Source organism: Paramormyrops kingsleyae, chromosome 6, assembly GCF_048594095.1.
Source record: "Paramormyrops kingsleyae isolate MSU_618 chromosome 6, PKINGS_0.4, whole genome shotgun sequence".
Classification (NCBI taxonomy): Eukaryota; Metazoa; Chordata; class Actinopteri; order Osteoglossiformes; family Mormyridae; genus Paramormyrops; species Paramormyrops kingsleyae.
Window position 1 is genome coordinate 4,030,001 of NC_132802.1, and position 19,008 is coordinate 4,049,008.

Genomic DNA, 19,008 nt, shown 5'->3' on the forward strand with positions numbered 1-19,008 from the left:
GGTCAGAAACTAAAAACTTTCTTCTGAAACTCGTCAGTCTATTCTTGTTCTGAGAAATGAAGGCTATTCCATGCGAGAAATTTCCAGGAAACCGAAGATCTTGTACAGTGCTGTGTATCACTCCCTTCACAGAACAGTACAAACGGGCTCTAACTACAATAGAAAGAGGAGAGGGAGGCCCCGGTGCACAAGTGAGCGAGAGGATACATATATTACAGTGTGTAGTTTGAGTAACAGACGCCTCATAGGTCTTCAACTGGCAGCTTCATTAAGTATCACCTGCAAAAGACCAGCCTCAACATCGACAGTGAAGAAGCAACCTCAGGTTTCTGGCCTTCTAGGCAGAATTGCAATGAAAAGGCCGTATCTCAGAATGGCCAATAAAAAGAAAAGACTGAGATGGGCAAATGAACACGGACACTGGACACTGGAAGACTGCAAAAAGTGCTATGGATCGACGAATCTAAGCTTGAGGTGTTCGGATCACAGAAGAAATTTTGTGAGACGCAGATCAAATGAAAAGAGGCTGGAGGAGTGCTTTACGACATCTAACCAGCATGGTGGTGGCAATGTGATGAACTGGGGCTGATTTGGTGATGGTAAAGTGGGAGATTTGTACAGGGTAAAGGGATTTTGAAGAAGGAAGGCTATCACTCCATTTTGCATTGCCATGCCATACCCTGTGGATGGTGCTTAATTGGAGCCAGTTTCATCCTACAACAGCTTCAGACTACGCAAGAACTATTTAGGGAAGAAGTAGTCAGCTGGTATTCTGTGTACAATGGAGTGACCAGCACAGTCACCGGATCTCAGCTCTATTGAGCCGTTATGGAAGCAGCTTGACTGAATGGCATGTAAGAAGTGCCCATTAAGCCAACCCAGCTTGAGTAAAATCTCATCACCTCAACAAACTGACATTGAGAATGCCAAAAGTCTACCAGGCTGTGATTGCTGCAAATGGAGGACTCTTTGATAAAAGCAAAGTTTGAAGAACACAATTATTTTAATTTCAAAAATGGTTATTTCTAACATTGTGAATGGCTATGTCCTGTTTATTTAGCTATATTTCCTATTCAAGCACATTTCATGTATGTTTTCATGGAAAACAAGGAAATTTCTTAATGATTCAAAACTGAAATGGTAGTGTTTGTGTGTGTGTGTGTGTGTGTGTGTGTGTGTGTACATTTTCTGTTGTAGGACAGCCCATTTTATCTTTATTTTCATCTTCAGCTGGTCATACAGTGACATAAAATATTCTCTGACACATCCAGACATAAACATGACATACAATAAGAAATTCCATTAACACCGTTGTGCAAATGGGCAATTGGATTGAATGAACAGGAATGTACAATAAATAGATATCCTCATCGTATTTAGTAATTTTTCGGCAAATGTTGTTTATTCACGCCTTTTGGTATGACACTGATGGTGGATCTTCTGGGGTAAATTGTAGTGGTGATGTGAGGGAATTGTCAAAAGGATAACAGTCCAAGCACTGGCTCTTTTGTTGTGTCTAGAAACTTGGGTAGTATATCTCTCTATTGCGCCCGGATTCTTACACATGTTTACCTTGAAAATAGACAAGAAGGTCAGCTTTTTTAGAACTGAACTACAGCAAAAAAAAATAAGCAGTACTCGCCACTTTGTGCATCAATGAACAACGTCTGAATTAATCTGAAATGAAAGGAGACCACTTTGATTTATTGTGTCTAACAATATTCCATTCTATATAAAAAAAAAGCCAACCAAAGAAACATTGATTCTTTGCTAAGCGACATATACGGTGAGCAAATTGTAAAAAAAAATAAGAAAATAAAAAAAGGTTATTTCCATGTCAGTTTTGAGGATTTTTTTTTAATCATATAGTACGTGATATATAGAAAACGTACCAAACGTTCTCCTTCAGTTAAGGAAAGACGGAGGCTTTTTTTCGGCATTAATTCTATTGATTTAGAGGAAAAAAAAACCTACAACATATAGGCTACATACATGCAGACAGTCCCAGTGTCAAACTATTTCGGTCTTTTCGGACTCGGGAGTACAGCGTGACGCGCTAGTGGCACAGCTGCCTGCCTTGATTTGTCATAATGCGGGTGGGGGCGGGGAGCGCTGCTCCTCTGCAGCATTGCAGGTACGGAGTCACAGACAGGACAAAAGGCGCCCGCTGTAGCGCGTCGCCTCGTACTTTGCGTTACCAGTTCGTCGAATCCTTGCTCCGCGATGCCTTATCTTAACCGTGTGAATTTAATCGATCGGGGGAAAACGGGGAAAATGTTCCCCTCGGCGGTCAGATGGGCCACTGGGTGTTTTAAGTGAGCCTGAATTAAACGAGAAGGGGGTGTGTTACGTAAATTCAGGCAATGAATGAGGATCGAGAAAGCGAGAATTTGATAGTAAAGAAAGAAAAGCACCCCTCATTCAGAGCATGTCGTATGATCGACGATAGACACTAATTTTCGGTTAAATTGTTTAAATCCTTTCCAGATCTTGCGTCGCATAGCCCATCTTACATGTGTTTTCGGTACACGGAGGTCAAGAGAATGCTGCATCTGCATTCTGAGTTAGCGATAATATAAATATGTACATTTTAATGCAATTTATAAAGCAACAGTAAGGCGATCGATCCCGTGCAAAATCCCGTGAAACTGGAAGGGCAGACTGCTTGCCGGTCGTTGGCTTGAAAATGCTGGCAATTCACCTGCGGCACGTGAACGGCAGCGTGGACTTATGGCGATTTTCTGTCTTATGCTGCAGGCTTGTAGGGGGTAGAGTGGTGGCGCGGAAGAGAAAGGGGGAAGAGCGGCTCGGGGGGAGGGGGGCAGAGTAGTGAGGGGATTTATCTCTCCCTCTCTCCCACGGTGTCGCTCTTCCACTTTGTTCTGTTATTGTGGAGTCAGTGCGATCTTTCTCCACGCGAAAAGGAATTATATCGCTACACGCGGAGTTGGGGCTCAGACCGCATGAGCGCTCGGTTGTCACTGAGGATCAGCCGTTTGGGCTTCGGTTTGGATACAGATGAATGACGCCAGCCTCTTTTTAAAGACGAGGGAGTGAGTTTGCTGCAGACAATACCAATGGAAAATGAAATAGAAGGTTAGATTTGTGTCGTAACGGTGCTTTTCTTCGTTTGGTGGTATCTGGTGTGCTTTGCATTGACGGTAAATGTGTGTAAAAATAAGAGTGAAGTTGCACAGCACCAACATGACATGTTTTTAGTAATTCGGCGGTACTCTGATTTCCGCTGCACTGCCTGGCTCTCAAATTCATTTTAAAATATTTGTTATTGTTAGTAAAATAAAGGTGACTGAACTCTAGATCGATCTCCCTTTTGTTATTGTGTGGCATTAGCTGATACATTAAGTTTAGCGCTTGTTGGTGCTTTCCTTTTGTTTGGAAGTATGTGGTCATGTTCGTTATGTAGTCCTGAGATGTTCTTTCTGTTGTGCTGGCAGTGCTATTGCTTGTGAATATTCGTGCACATAGATACTATCATAAAGTCTTTCAAAACGACTTTTTAAATATAATTTCATGGTTTCTTTTGATAGGTGTTACCAAGAATCGATACAAAGATTATAAAACGGTACTCTTCTAGGTCTAATTGACATGCTGATTCGGATAGTTTTATTACTTACTTTACATTTTCAAAAGCTGTTCTATCCCCGACCAGAGTACTGTAGAATAGCGACACGTCAAAATCCCCTGGGTGTTGCAAATGAAACATGGAGCCCAAGAAATATAACGCTCTCAAACCTGGTCCTTCTAAAGAGGCGTTATTACCCATAACACAATTATCGACTAACACTGACTGATGTAATTTACTCCACAGACAGAATCGATGCCAGAATCGGGAAAAAACTTATTCCTCCTTAATATCACTTGTGGATCATACTTATTTAGACGCCTATATTTTTTTAGATGTTTACAAGTAATATATATTATTTGAAACAACTCATGCAAAACATTATATTAGGATTTAGGCAGCAGAAGCTAGTTGATGAATATTTGTACGTTTCTTTATTAATTCCACTTCTTTCCTTCACGTCGCCCTGTATGATACATTCCGTTGATTTTGATTATGCTGCAGCCGGCTTATCGCGCCTCGCATCCCGGGTCAAAGTTTGCCGTCGTTTCCGTAGCGCCTGTCGTCTGCAGCCGTCGCCGTCTCGTCTTCGCCTCCCCAGTCCCGTTTTGTCAGCCACCTTTGAGTCAAACATCTCGTCCCCAACAACTCACACAGTACCGTCAAAACCATAGACTGCTGTATTCTGTACATTGTGCATGTGTCTCGAAAAAAGACGCGTCTTCATGTTTTTTTTTTCTTTTTTCAATCAAGCACTGGTAGGCTATATAGTGCATACAACTTAAAAAGTTAACTCCGGAAGAATCGATGCGATTTCAGAACCCTTGGTTGTGGACAGCGACACGATTATCTGCACCAAAGCAAGAAAGGGAATAAAAGTTTCCAAATGACTTAGACGTTTTGTGGAGATATTAGAAACATCACATCAAAGTATTCGCTACAAGTGCTTGAATAATTCCGTGTTTCTGCATCATGTGTTTCTCATCACGATCATCGAAAAAGTAGGTCATGTCAGCACCCCCCTAAAATAGCTTGAGTATTTAGGCGGAAATAATTCCGCGTAATATTTATGTCATGTGAATAATAAGACGTGTACTTCATCATTTTATTAGCATGTAATCATCACATAGGTGGAGATTTAGGCAGAGATATAAGCTACACATGCCCTCCCATTGTGGCAGGACTGGCAAACTGTCCATACAGATAATTCCCCTAAGGCAGACCTGTAATTTGGTCATTCATTTTAAGTAGCTTAATGAAGTCAGTCTCTAGATTGTCTTTAATAAAACAAAAATGATGTACAATTAGCATTTGTTTTGAGCCAGGGTCGGATTATGGGTTGTGTGGTCACCTGGGCAAAACGTTCGCGAGCCCCCCCCCCCCCCCCCACCACCACCACAACCACCACAATTCATGGGCCCTTGGCAGCCAAACGCCCTCCCTCCATGTTTCCATCAGAGGCCCTATAGGGTCAGGGGCCCTTGTAGGCGGAGGATCAAAGAATGTAGGCCCTCTAAAATAGACAAACGAAAATACATTGTTGGTAAGCGTTGCAAATTGTTTTGGGCTAGGGGCCCCACGGGCCCCCTGCACCCCAAGGGCCCCTGGGCAGCGGCCCCGCTGGCCCGGTCCGTAATCCGTCCCTGTTTTGAGCCATGCTGGCCTCAAACTCAAATGATGCTGTTTTTGAAGTTATTAAAACTTTAATCTTCAATTCATTGTATACTATTGTTAGAAATGTTTTGATAGAATCATTCACATATGACTGATATATGTTGATTTTGGCTATATGTATGATGGACATCAGAGCCAAAATGTAACAAAGGCGGCTTCTAACTGTATTTCATGATTCACAGCGCTCCTGCCTAAGAAAGCTCAGTATGAGGGCAACTTTGTACTGTTATGGCATTTTTTTAGCATTATTTTCTTTTTAAATACATTTCGTATTAACTTGCAAAACATCTTTTACAACGTTTCAGTTGTGGCAAAAATTCTCCTGAAGACCTGTTTTGAGATTTACATTAATGCCACATAATAATGATATGGACCAGTTTAAGGTTCTTACCATGTTATTGTCAGGGGTACTATAGAGATTGATGAACAATTTTCTTAGCTCTGATAAGGTCAGACCAACACAGGTTTCTCTTAACCTGTTGATATTCTTTCTGTGTCTATAGCTCCCAGTGCAACCACAGTACAATATCCCATTGTAATGTTAATTTTAAATAAATGTTCATTCTGTATTTTCTATTGTTACTCAAGAACTATTGGTGAAGTACATTAGTAATAAAAGGATACTTTGAGTATGGAACTCTTTGAATCCTATTAAACCATTCAGACTGACTCTTTGTGTTTCTGAGTCAGTTGTTTAAGTACAGAATAGTCCTTTAATGTGCAAATTTCTGCTGTCTCTATTTTGAATATTTTGTTGACTAGATTGCAGCAAGCCTCGATAAAGCTCAAAATGCCATTAGGCTAGTTCAAATAATTATTTATTTCCCTGTGTGTGAGGATACACAGCGAGTAACATTTTATAATGTGAGTATTATATCCTTACACTGTTAGAATAAAGGGTACAGCATTGGTACAGTTTTGTTCCCCAAGGTACAAACAACATTAATGTCCCCCCAATGGTACAAAAAATGCTTCACAGAGTCCATTTCTGTATCTTAAAAGGTATATTTACCTACAGCTAGGGTACAATTGGCAGACCCCTGATGTTACAGCCCCGGTAATTACACCCTCAAAGGTACAAATTTGAGCTTTTTTTCTGACAGTGTACTGGTATTTACAATTATTTCTCAAAATAACTGCCAAAGAAAATTTAGTTTGACTCTTTTTGAAACTTATGAGCTCAATGCAGTCACTCTATCATGCTCCTTTGAGTAATAATCTTAATCCTAGTCTGGACGTCACGTAATGAGATCTTATCATTTTTCGCCAGTATTAAAATTGTTAAAAAGAAATGATTTGTCCTTCGGCTCTTCAGTTGTATCTGAAACCAGCCGGCCTTGCGTTGTTGTTCCTTCGGTATTTACCTGTGTAAAATCATCATAAGACATGGAAGTGAGGTATTCTCCTTGATGTGTATTCTCTTGGGTTGATCTCATGGCGAGGAAGGCTAAAAACTGCTACCCACCTGTCAGTTTCTCGAAAACAGCTTAAGTATTGTCAAGACTTAAAGCGACCCCCTCTCACAGGCTGAATCGAGGAGCTGAACCGGTCACATTCCTAGTTTGGGGGCTGTTACTGAAGTTTTGAATGAACAGATTTGCTCTGTGCTTAACGTGCTATTTTTAGCAGGGATGGCTTTCTCAAACAGAGATCATGGTGTGTCGGAGCGAGCAGGCAGGAAAACCAGATGCGGAGCTGAAAGGCCCAGTGTTCATGTGGTCTCATTAAACAAAAAGTGTAACTGCCTAGTTCAGGCTGTTGTGTCATGTTCAGCCAACTGGTGATTCTCCTTGCTGTTGTGAGGTTTGGCTCATTTTAGGGATATAAGCAGTCTTTTGTCCATGAAGTTCATTATAGACTTTCCTGCCCCGTCTAGAAAACACTTCCAAACACCCCAGTTGTAAAAGAAAGCATGTAACAGACACTGTATACTACACACTTCTGTTGAATTGAGGAGGGGGCAGCACTGGCGATTTGTCATGTCATGTCCATTCAGGAGATGCCTATTTACACTCCGTCCCTTTTCTGTCCTCACATTCTGTCCCATCTCTCTCTTGAACTGAATCAACTGAGTCAGTCAAAAATATTATGACACTTTCTAAAAAAGAAAATGTATAACTAGCCATTCTGTTGCAAGGGAAGAGATCCTACATTTAAAAAACCAACAAAAAAAAACCTTAGGACCGTTTTCCTATATAGTACATGTTTCCACTTCATCTCATCTGCGAAGTTTTTGTGAAGAATCCCATTAGGAAAGGATGTAAATTAGGACAAGAACATGGAAGAACATGTCATAAAAAGCATGCAGACACTGGCGTGCCAACTTTTCGTTAGAAAAAGAAGGTAATTCACTTGCCGAAATAAACTAATCATAAACTTTAATGATGGCATTTTGTAAAAATGACTGCTTGGTAAACTGGTATCTCTCACTCACTTTAACATGCCGGTGACAGCTGATGTAATTTGACTCTGCTCATATTGGACACTTATATGTGGTTTAGTTTTGTTCTGGTGGAGCTGAAACCTTGCGCTGACCTTTAAGCACTCCTCCGAAGATGCCATCTGGACCTGGCGCGATTCACGTCAGACGGAGTCCGAAATTGAGCCCTCCATGGGCAGCCTGGCACCTTCCTTTGAAAAGTGAGAGATCTCCTAGTGTGAAAAACGGGCTGAGTGATTAAAGAAATTGGATCATCAGCCTTCCACTGGTGATTTTTGGTTCCACCTTTACAGGGAACCGCAAGTAGTGGACAAGGATGTATTTCAAATATCGTATATATTTGTATCTCTCAGGCAGTTTTAAAGCAGCTGAGCTGGATTGTATGAGAAGTTTTGATTTGAACCAGCAGTGTAATCTGCTGCCACTTTAACCCTTAGAATTAGATTAAATATTCTTAACAGTTGTCACGGTGATGGGGAGCAGTGCTGGATATTAGTGCTATTAGTGTGTGGTGTTTATGGATCTGACTGTAATGTGTTACGCAGCTGAAAGCCACGTTTCAGTGCTTCTGCAGATCTAAATGGCTGTAACGTGTTACACAGCTGAGAGAGCTGGGTATCAGTGCTGTTACAGATCTGACTGTAATGTGTTACACAGCTGAGAGAGCTGGGTATCAGTGCTGTTACAGATCTGACTGTAACGTGTTACACAGCTGAGAGAGCTGGGTATCAGTGCTGTTACAGATCTGACTGTAACGTGTTACACAGCTGAGAGAGCTGGGTATCAGTGCTGTTACAGATCTGACTGTAACGTGTTACACAGCTGAGAGAGCTGGGTATCAGTGCTGTTACAGATCTGACTGTAACGTGTTACACAGCTGAGAGAGCTGGGTATCAGTGCTGTTACAGATCTGACTGTCAGCGGTGGGCACAGGTAACCGAAAGTTAACTTTGATAATGTTAAACTGATAAACCACTAAAAAAAATAGCGGAACCTAATGATAACCACTAACCGCTCATTTTTATTATACAGTCATGTAAAAAAAATGACAGCCCATGAAATATTTAGTTCTTTATTAAGAAATATCAATATATCAATATTAAATAATCTTTCAAATGATATCTGTAGATAAAAGTGATGTAATTGCATCATTTGTGCAAAAACAAGAAACAAATTCACAATTTTACAAAAGAAATTACCTAAGATGCCAATTTCTACTGAGGAAAAAGTTAGGACACCCTCACATTCATTACTATTTAAAATGCCTAAAATTAGATTCTGGTTCACCACACCAGGTGAAGATGATTAGTTGCACAGATTTTTGGTGGAGTCTGTCTTATTTAAACCACAGACATTTAGTTTGGTTTGCTCTTGATTGTTGACGTGAGTGGTATCACCATGGTGAGATCCAAAGAGCATATGAGTCTGGGAAGGGATATAAAAAGATCTCAGGAGAGTTTGGAATCAGCCGTTCCACTGTCCAGAAAGTAATTTACAAGTGGAGAACATTAAAACAACTGCCAGCACGGCCAGGGCAGACTGTCCTAGCAAGTTCAACCCCAGGGCAGACTGTCCTAGCAAGTTCTACCCCAGGGCAGACTGTCCTAGCAAGTTCTACCCCAGGGCAGGCTGTCCTAGCAAGTTCTTCCCCAGGGCAGACTGTCCTAGCAAGTTCTACCCCAGGGCAGACTGTCCTAGCAAGTTCTACCCCAGGGCAGGCTGTCCTAGCAAGTTCTTCCCCAGGGCAGACTGTCCTAGCAAGTTCTACCCCAGGGCAGACTGTCCTAGCAAGTTCTACCCCAGGGCAGACTGTCCTAGCAAGTTCTACCCCAGGGCAGACTGTCCTAGCAAGTTCTACCCCAGGGCAGACTGTCCTAGCAAGTTCTTCCCCAGGGCAGACTGTCCTAGCAAGTTCTACCCCAGGGCAGACTGTCCTAGCAAGTTCTACCCCAGGTCAGACTGTCCTAGCAAGTTCTACCCCAGGGCAGACTGTCCTAGCAAGTTCTACCCCAGGGCAGACTGTCCTAGCAAGTTCTACCACAGGGCAGGCTGTCCTAGCAATTTCTACCCCAGGGCAGGCTGTCCTAGCAAGTTCTACCCCAGGGCAGGCTGTCCTACCAAGTTCTACCCCAGGGCAGACTGTCCTACCAAGTTCTACCCCAGGGCAGACTGTCCTACCAAGTTCTACCCCAGGGCAGACCGAAAGATGCTGAAAGACGTCTCCAAAAATCCTAAAATGTCATCACAGGACATACTGTTGCTCTTGCCACAGTTGATGTCAAGGTACTTGCATCTACCATCAGAAAGACACCACACAAGTTTGATTTACATGGATGGTGTGCAAGGATGAAACCCTTGCTGTCAAAAGAAAACATCAGGGCAAAGATGAAGTTTGCCAGAGACCCACCTAGACAAACACCAGGACTTTTGGAACAATGTGCTTTGGACAGATGAATCTAAAATTGAATTATTTGGACACAGTAACAGAGGACATGTTTGGCGTAAACCAAAGACAGCTTTTGAGCAAAAGAACCTCATGCCAACTGTGAAGCATGGGGGTGGAAATGTCATGGTTTGGGGCTGTTTTGCCGCAGCAGGACCTGACCAGCTCACCATCATAGAATCCATATGAATTCTTCATTGTATCAAAGGGTACTTCAGGACAATGTTAGACCATCTGTCCAGAAGTTGAAGCTGAAACGGGGGTGGACCATGCAACATGAAAATGACCTAAAACATTCCAGTAAATCTACTAAGAAATGGATAGTTCTGGAATGGCCAAGTCAAAGCCTGCTGACTGTGCATGCATGACACCCTTCAAACATCACACAGCTTGAGGAATTCTGCATTGGAAAGTGAGGAATACTTTCTGCCAGTTGATGTCAGAGATTGATAGATGGTTATAGGAAACGTCTCATTGAGATTATTTCAGTCAAAAGGGGAAATACTATCTATTAGGGCATAGGGTGTCAACTTTTTCCTCAGCAGGAATTGGCATCTCAGTTAATTTTTTTTATTAAATAAGTGAATTTGTTCGTTTTTGCATAGGTGTTGGAATTGCATCACCTTTATCTACAGATTTCATTTGAAAGAATATTTAATACCAATATGTTGATATTTTTAATGAAGAACTATATATTTAATGGGGTGTCCTAATTTTTTCATATGATTATATTAATTTAGTTTCGGTTTGGTTTTGTTCTCTGAAACCCTTAAAAATGGAGAGCTGAAATTCTAACTTGTTTAGTAATTTAGTTCCGCAGGGCTGGGGTCATTACTTGGGGTCATTTAGGACTTTCCCAGTCAGGGATCATTGGATTGTGTAGATTCTCTGGAATAAATTCAGTGCTATTCCATTTGCAAGATATAAGCATTTTTGTAGGAGGAGTCCGATTCCGCAGCTGGGTCACGCTGTCATTCTGCCCTCAGTGAAGCTGCTACATGGTGCCCTTTATCCAGAAGTAGGAAGGAGAGTCTCAGCTCTTCATTGGTCTATAGCTCTGTCAATCAGAACCCGGAAAATAACCAAGAGCATGGTTTCTTGCTTAGCCGGATAACTTGTGGTATTTAAGGTAGTCTGGATTAAATGTAAGTGAACAAGGATAAAGTCTTTGGCTTGAACAGATCTGTCTACTGACTGTAATGTGTTACTAGGTGGTGGATGTTAGTGATTCTTTGGCCTGAACTGTCCCGTTTTCAAGTTCAAGTGCCAAGGGAAATTCAGAGTTCAAATTTCTCCATCTGCTCTGATTGCCTGCAGAAATGAATGCTGAGGAACGTCAGTCAGCCCCAGCCTATGTGAAGAGAGTCATTGCTGATTGCTCTTTTGCAGTCATGCCAGCTATGCATGAGTGCAGTTTACAGCCCAAACACACACTTTGTTGACTTGAGTTGCTGTTGATTCGACAGATAATTAGTTGGCTGTGGCACAAGAGACAGGGCAGCTCCGCTTAACCAAGCAGTCAAGACCGGCTGCTTGGATAACGATGGATCAACAGCTACGGGTAGCGACGGACTGAGTGCGTCTTTTTAGAAGAATCTTTAACACAATGGCCCGCCGAGAGCAATTAGCAAGAAATCGGCACAGCATCGAAAGCACTTAGCGCAGCGCGTCGCGTTTGAACATACGCCTGTTGCGTCGTGGTCTTCCCAGGAGGGGAAACAGATGGAAGTGACAAGGACTCGGCTGTCTCTCTGGACGGCGCAGTATCTCTGTTTAGGCAGACAGATGCAGGCTCTCACAAAGGCAGTGCTTCTCATAAAGTGATTCTTATACGTAATTGTCTTGTGGTTTATATACTGTTTGTTTTACACTCAGTCGTACAGCAACTGGTGAGTCGTAAGCCACAAACGGGTTTCGATACCATTTTCTGTACGTGATGTGATGTGTAAAAAAATACACCGGTTAACAACTGGCTGACTACTATAACTGTCCCCAACCCCCCCTTCTTCACACGCTTAATTACCTCTTAATGACCAAGGTTCCTGAGGCTAAATCCGCACTAATGCCTTAAAACTTACGGGAGTTTCCAAAGGAAAAGATCACAAACATTATCACAAATGTCAAATAAAACGTCAAAAAAAACATCTGCATTCACAAAAAAACTTTTTATAATAGATTTTTAGAAGTGGCGCAATTTCTGTTTTATTTGTTGTAGCTCAAGCACATGTCATTTGCACATTTTTGTCCAACCAAAATCTTTTATAATTCTAAAAGTGGCGAAGTATATATTTTGAATAATTTTCTTTTGACTTTGATTAGTAATAAAGTTCAGTTTTTATAAACACTTGACTGTTGATTAATCTCGCACACAACCATGAGTTTAAAGTAAAGGCACGTACATTATTTAACAAACGCGAAATATCACAGTACTGTAGCGTCGTGAGCACAAAGATGCACATAAAAGGAACTATCACTGTGCACTTTTTCCTAACAACTTTTTTTATACAACGTTCTTAGCAGTAATCTGATCTTGATGACAGCTGTTGATCTTAGATCTAGCTTATAAATTGAAGAACAGTCATAGACTACTAAGCACTGGTTGTAAGTCGCTCTGGAAAAGAACGTCTGCTAAATGTAAATCACAGCAACAACACAGGGAACCAAAAATGTAGTCACTACACGTCTCTCTCTTCTCCTCAGTTTCAGTGAACTCTAATGTTTGATGGCTGAATGTCTTTATCGTAAGATAGAGTTGCACTTATATTTGGCTCAGGTACAGCCTCGTTTTGAGCTTTACAATACTTATAAACAGCGTACAATGTACACAAAACACGATTTAGCTGCATACAAGTAAGCAAAACAGCAGCCAGGTAGTGAAAGTCCTGTACGTTCTCTACGTTCACACGTGGCTCTTTACGTGAAAACAAAGGAAAAGCATTCTTCGTTGAAGAGTAACCAATCAGGAAAAGAGACATCAAAAGAAAGAGAGCGAATCAGGAAAGGGTCACGAGCTAAGTACGAACCAATAGGCACTCAGTGATGAAGTTTTACAAAACTTTTACGTTTACGAGCATCTGCACTAATGCGTTTACAGACCACTGGGGGCCCGCCATTGTACTGTCGTAGAGGACATTGTTGTATTTCAGTTGCACTCCAGTCATTTCTTTTATGACTAGTCAAGTGGTGTCTTGATTAATTTAATTTCAGTGTCAGTCTATTTCGATTTAAACGGTGTTATTATTTGTTTGTCTTTTGACTCATCATGCCAGGGAGCGCACATGAATTGTTACACTTCTTTCTACGGTAAATTGCTTTGGATATAAGTGTCAGATAAATGAGTAAATGAAAACGGTTGAAGCAGGACAGGGTCACGATGAGCGTGGAGACTGACCCAGGCCATGCAGGTGTGCCAATCCATCACAGGGCACATACACAGCAGCTCTCTTAATACCATGATTGTGGGACAGCAGGAAGTAACTGGGGTACCCGCAGGATCACAGGTTGAGTGCAAGTATTCAGCCTGCAACCCTGATAGCGTGTAGCCACCAAGTTCACTTCATTTTTAGTCTAGTATCTGAGTTATTTACAATAGAAATGTGGCTGAAACTTTTTGTTTAGAGGGATTAATGTGTTGAGTAAATTAAATTATCCCTGCAGATCATCATTGATTATAAGGGGACAAAGTGATATTTTCTGAGATACATTTACTTTCATTTTGTTTCACTGGTCCAGATTTTTATGTATTAACAGAAAATCAGTTTAACGTAATAATCACACCCTTCATTCAGCAGGCTAAGTTAACTAATGAAGTGAAATTGCCAATTAATTAAGGGCTTAATGGTAATAAAACCTAGCACACCAGGTTAATAAAAAATTACAAATCCCTCACTTTTTTATTATGTGTGTTTCACTGTTCATGATTCGAATGATGTCGAAAAACTTACGCCTGACTCTGAAAACTGACTCCAAGGGAGAAACTGAGATCAGCACTTACAATGGGACTGAATAGGACCCTAAATAAGGCTTATTAGGACTCGCAAAGGGACAGCTGAGGTATGACTGGAATTAAACAGGACTCTGAATGAGACTTTAAGTGGTACGTGACAGTATTGAATGGACCTGAATAGGGCTGGATGGAGCTCAGAACGAGGCTGAACAGGAGTGCAAATTGGGCTCGGGTTGGAAATTGGGATTTTGAATGGGACAGACAAGGGTGCTGCTAGAGATTTTGGGCCCCCAACCCAGACCAATCCAGTTATGTTCAAAATATTTTAGGGCCCTTGGAATTATCCTAACCCCCCCTCCCCCCCTTTATGGCGCCCTTGGGGACAAAACAGATCTCTGAACAGTCAGAATTGGGCCCAGAATGAGGCTCTAAACGGGACAGAACAGCGACCTTACTGGCATCGGACCAGGCTAGACAGAGCTCTGAATATGACATAACTGTAGAGTGAATAGATGTGTGAATGGTAGCAGCCGGAACTCTGAAAGCGGCTGCTGTAATTGGCTGTTGGGGTGAAGCATGTGAAAGGGGCGGGTGCTGGCTTGCAGGTACACCGGGGCATGACAGCAGGGCCGGTCACTTGAGGCTTCCCTCTCCACTTCGCTCGCCCGCCCTCCTCCCTTCCCTCAGTCGCACTCTCTCTCCGCAGCGCTCGTAGGAGCGAGCTGAGTGAGAGGCAGCAGGTGGCGATGACATCACCAGCACCGCAGCGCACTGCAGTGCTGTGGCTTACAGTGACACCGCTGCCCTGCAGCCCGGGTCTGCCTCCACCATGGATGCTCTTATAAATTTATCCAGAACTCACAGGCATCACCTTCGCCGTCAGCTGGCTGCATGTAGCATAGGCGCATTAAAGCAATGTCCGCCTCAGCACTTGAACCGGTTTAACTTTTAACCAGGAGTCAGGTTCCTTGGACACTACAGCACATGCCTCCCGGTCCTGCATGGAGCGGTTGCCCGGAGAGGCGGGGCCACTCTCCAGCCAATCACCAGCCGCCTGGCACGCCCCACTGAGCTCAGACAGATAAGGGCCATTAAAAATCCACCATCCCAGCCAATTTTGTATTCTCCCTGTTGGTAATTAAAAATACAAGCGTCGCCAGAGGCCACCTGGACGTGAGATATTTCCTGGCAGGCAGACAAACTCGCGGGCTGATCGTGCCCCTGTGGCCTCCGAGCGGGTCAGCACCAGAGCTCCGTTTTAAAGGGTAGTTAATCTGAGCAGACAGGAAGCCGCAGTCTCTCACAACCCCAGTGTTGTTGTTTTTTTTCTTTTGCTTCAGATCCCTTCAAAAATATGAGGCCCTGTCTAATAAATGCCATACAGGATTAAAGTAGAATTTAGGGCCTTGACCTTCTCCCCGTTTCCTTTCTGGCTTTATGTTCGTCCTTCCGCCTGCCATTTTACATTCACCAAGGTGGTGCTCAGAGACGCACACGACTGAGTGCGTGCGCGCATGCATGCATGTGTACGCCTGTTGCTTGGTTACCGCCACGGAGAGCACGTCAGCAGTCACGGCAGTGTGACGACTCGCTCTTGCGTGTCACTGCGGCGGCCCCGGTATACAGTGAGGCAGTAGGGGGAGGAATATCTGAGCCGGTTCACCCTCCACATAGCTGCTGAGGCACTGCGTGCATGTGGGACATGGGGTCAGAGATACGCCCTCCCCGATCCTGCCCCCCTCTCCTGGCCACCAATCCCGCTGCCCGTCACAGCAGTTTGCTTAACCCACTCCTCAGGAGATGAGCCAAGAGAGGAAGTGGGTCTGCACTTGGCACGCCTGTGTCTAGTTATAGATACCATCAGGTCAAAGTAGGTCAGGTGGGAAGTTCTTCTGTGCCTGGACGGCAGCGCTGGGAGACCTCCGGGGCTCAGGATCGCGTGAGCGGCACTGAGTGACAGATAATGAGCTGATGAACTGTTACATGGGGGACCGTGTGTCACACACAGCTGCTAAGCTGTAATGACACATCGTATGTGCAGTGACAGCTACCAGCTTTATGCACTTTGATTTGAGGAAGTCATCAATCCCGAAGCCTGCAGCAAAGTTCCATAACCCTTCACATTGTGCCAGTGTCTTACAAAAGCCGTAATATCATAGGTAGCCAGAGCAGGTAATGGCAGATTTGGTAACTGTGCGCACGCATATGGATACATTGTGTACACTTTATATTCTCAATCACTGAAAAAAAATGATGTACTTTATTAATTCATTAAGGATAGGAATTAAACCATTTAAATTACTGAACTACTAAACTATTAAGACTGATTTAGGCTGATTAGTTAAAAATTAATAAGAGGATTATATAATAATAACCAAATATTCTTTCAGTTTGACGCTTCAAATTCCATCTATAACACACCTACCAACACATTCCTGTACTGTAGGAAAATGCTGTAGTAATTTCTGTGTCAGAATTCATATGAGTTTGTATTGGTTCTGCCTAAGCATGTGTTCATGTGTAGATGTGTGTGTGCTTTTGTAATTATTACATTATGGGGACCAGATGTCCCCACAATGTCATTAAAAACCTGTATCTTACTACCTTGTGGGCACATTTTTTCAGTCTCCACATGAATAACCTTAACTTCATAAACATTTGTGAATGCGGTCAAAAAAGTACATTTTTGTTTTGTTACTTATCATAATGAATGGACTGTCCCCACAAAGATATGAATATGTCAACTGTCTCTATGTGTCTCTGTCTATCTGTGTGTGTCTCTGTGTGTCTGTGTATGTCTGTCTGTCTGTGTCTGAGTGTGTATGTGTGTGTGTGTGTGTGTCTGTGTGTGTGTGTGTGTCTGTGTGTCTGTGTGTATCCGCATGGCTGGTAGATGTTTCTCTCGCATTTAGTAACCCCCTAATAATTTAAAAGCATAAGTAATTCATAGACACCTATTTGTCTCTGATACCCCTGGACACCGATAAGTAAACACAAATGGTGTCATATTCACCCCTGCTCCCAGTAGGAGTCCATTCACAGTTATTAACAAACATTAATGTGTCGTCGCCATGACAATACTGCTGTTGCTATGTCACATCCTGTTCCTGCTTACACAAATTATCATGTGTCTCATAACATTTATTGTAGTGTTACTAAAATGTGATGATCAGTGGGTCAAGTTTCAAGTTTTATTGTCTGGGGACCGGTGCATGGGGAGGACAATAGGACCAACAACAGACAATACAATGCAAGACAAAAGACATGTATGTGTGACATGCAATATAAGGAGAGACAATAAATAAGCAATAAATCGGTGGTGCATCAGGGAAGAATATGCAAAGAGCCACAGAGGGAGCATAGTACTGTTAAAAAGTGCAGAAAAAGTGGAATATTAACAACAGTGTGTAATAGAATGCAGGGGGTGGCCAGGTATGGGGTACTAGTCCTGAGTTTTAGGGTAGGTCACTTGCTCCAAGATGGGTGAAGGGTTCAGTGACACAGGCCATCGTCTCCCTGCCTTTTAGACAACCAATTCAGGATGTCCATTCTGGAGCGGCTGGAGCAGATGGAGCGGAGGATGGCTGAGATGGCCGGCCACCACCAGCAGGGCGGCGGTGGAGCCTCCGGGCCTGGTGGAGGGGCAGGTGACGGCGGAGGCGGTAACGGAAGCAGCGGAGGCGGCAGCAGCAGCCAGTCGCAGGTAATGCGCGGGTGCCAGACATGGTGCAAAGCCTGTGCCTGGTGTAGTTTCCCTCTGCTTGGCACTGTCGCTTATGCTTTAGGGGGCCATTGACATTTGGGCCAGTTGTGATGTCATCACAAGAAATGTTATGACATCACATGGGTCACAAGGCAAGAAGTGAGGTTCTCCCACTTTGGCGGAAATGTCCTCTGCTGCTCAGTATGGGATTGTTTTGACTTTGCGCTTCTGTGTATCTCTCTCTTTACGCGCGTGTACATGCGCGTGACTCTGTGTACATGCGCGTGACTCTGTGTACATGCGCATGACTCTGTGTACATGCGCGTGACTCTGTGTGCATGCGTTTCTCTGCACGTGTGTGCATGCGTACAGGCTCAGGGCCCCGCCGGCAGCTCCTTTGAGAGCCGGGTGGTAGTGGTGTGCGAGAAGATGATGAACCGGACCTGCTGGGCGAAGTCCAAGCACCTGATCCACTCCAAGACGTTCCGCGGCATGACGCTGCTGCACCTGGCAGCCGGGCAGGGCTACGCCACCCTCATTCAGACTCTTATCAAGTGGAGGTGAGCCAAGAGCCCACGGGCCCTGCAGCAAGCAGCTCGCATTCATTCAGCATTATGCCGTAACGTGCAGAGGCACCTGAGAATCAGCCCCACAAACTGATCCCACCTGGGATCTGCTGTTATCCCCTGAGTAAGGTATTTTACTGGGTTGCTCCAGGAAAATACCAGGATATATTCATTTGTAACTGTCAATCAAGCAGCTAAATGTAAATATTAGGGAGCAGCTACAGATTTACTTGGCATATGGTGCCGGATATGCGTGGATGGCACCTCGAAAATATTCTTCATTCATCCGTCAATCTTACAGCTGCTTTTTTCTTGACACGATTGCAGGGTGATTTTATTTCATATTAATGCAATCATTCCTTGCTCCTGTACCATGATTAATTATTCCAGCATCCAACCCTAAGTAAGGAGAGATGTTTAGAAACACATTGCCCGTCTGGTGAATGTAACGCAGAAATTAATGTGTGCATTACACTTAGCAACTTAGCAAATAAGTTAGAAAGGAAATAAATTACAAAAAAAAAACTCCCTCACTGTTCTTCCAGTCCTTGGGAAGTTGAGTATTTCAGTTAGATATCTGAGGACTTTATTCGGTGTACAGCATTTGATGCCTTTGGATTCTCAGGATGGTAGGTCTAGGCTCTCTCTTACTA

General features: G+C 43.2%; 1 protein-coding gene across 16 annotated transcripts in view; it reads left to right on the forward strand.

Annotated features, from left to right (window-relative positions):
• Positions 1–19,008, forward strand: part of camta1a (calmodulin binding transcription activator 1a) — a 296,208-nt gene that overhangs the window by 259,749 nt on the left and 17,451 nt on the right. For all 16 annotated transcript variants that reach the window (XM_072713404.1, XM_072713390.1, XM_072713391.1 and 13 more), the window contains 2 exons: positions 17,614–17,789; positions 18,162–18,349. In XM_072713404.1, coding sequence (XP_072569505.1) covers positions 17,614–17,789; positions 18,162–18,349 — 364 coding nt within the window. The remainder of the gene's footprint in view (positions 1–17,613; positions 17,790–18,161; positions 18,350–19,008) is intronic.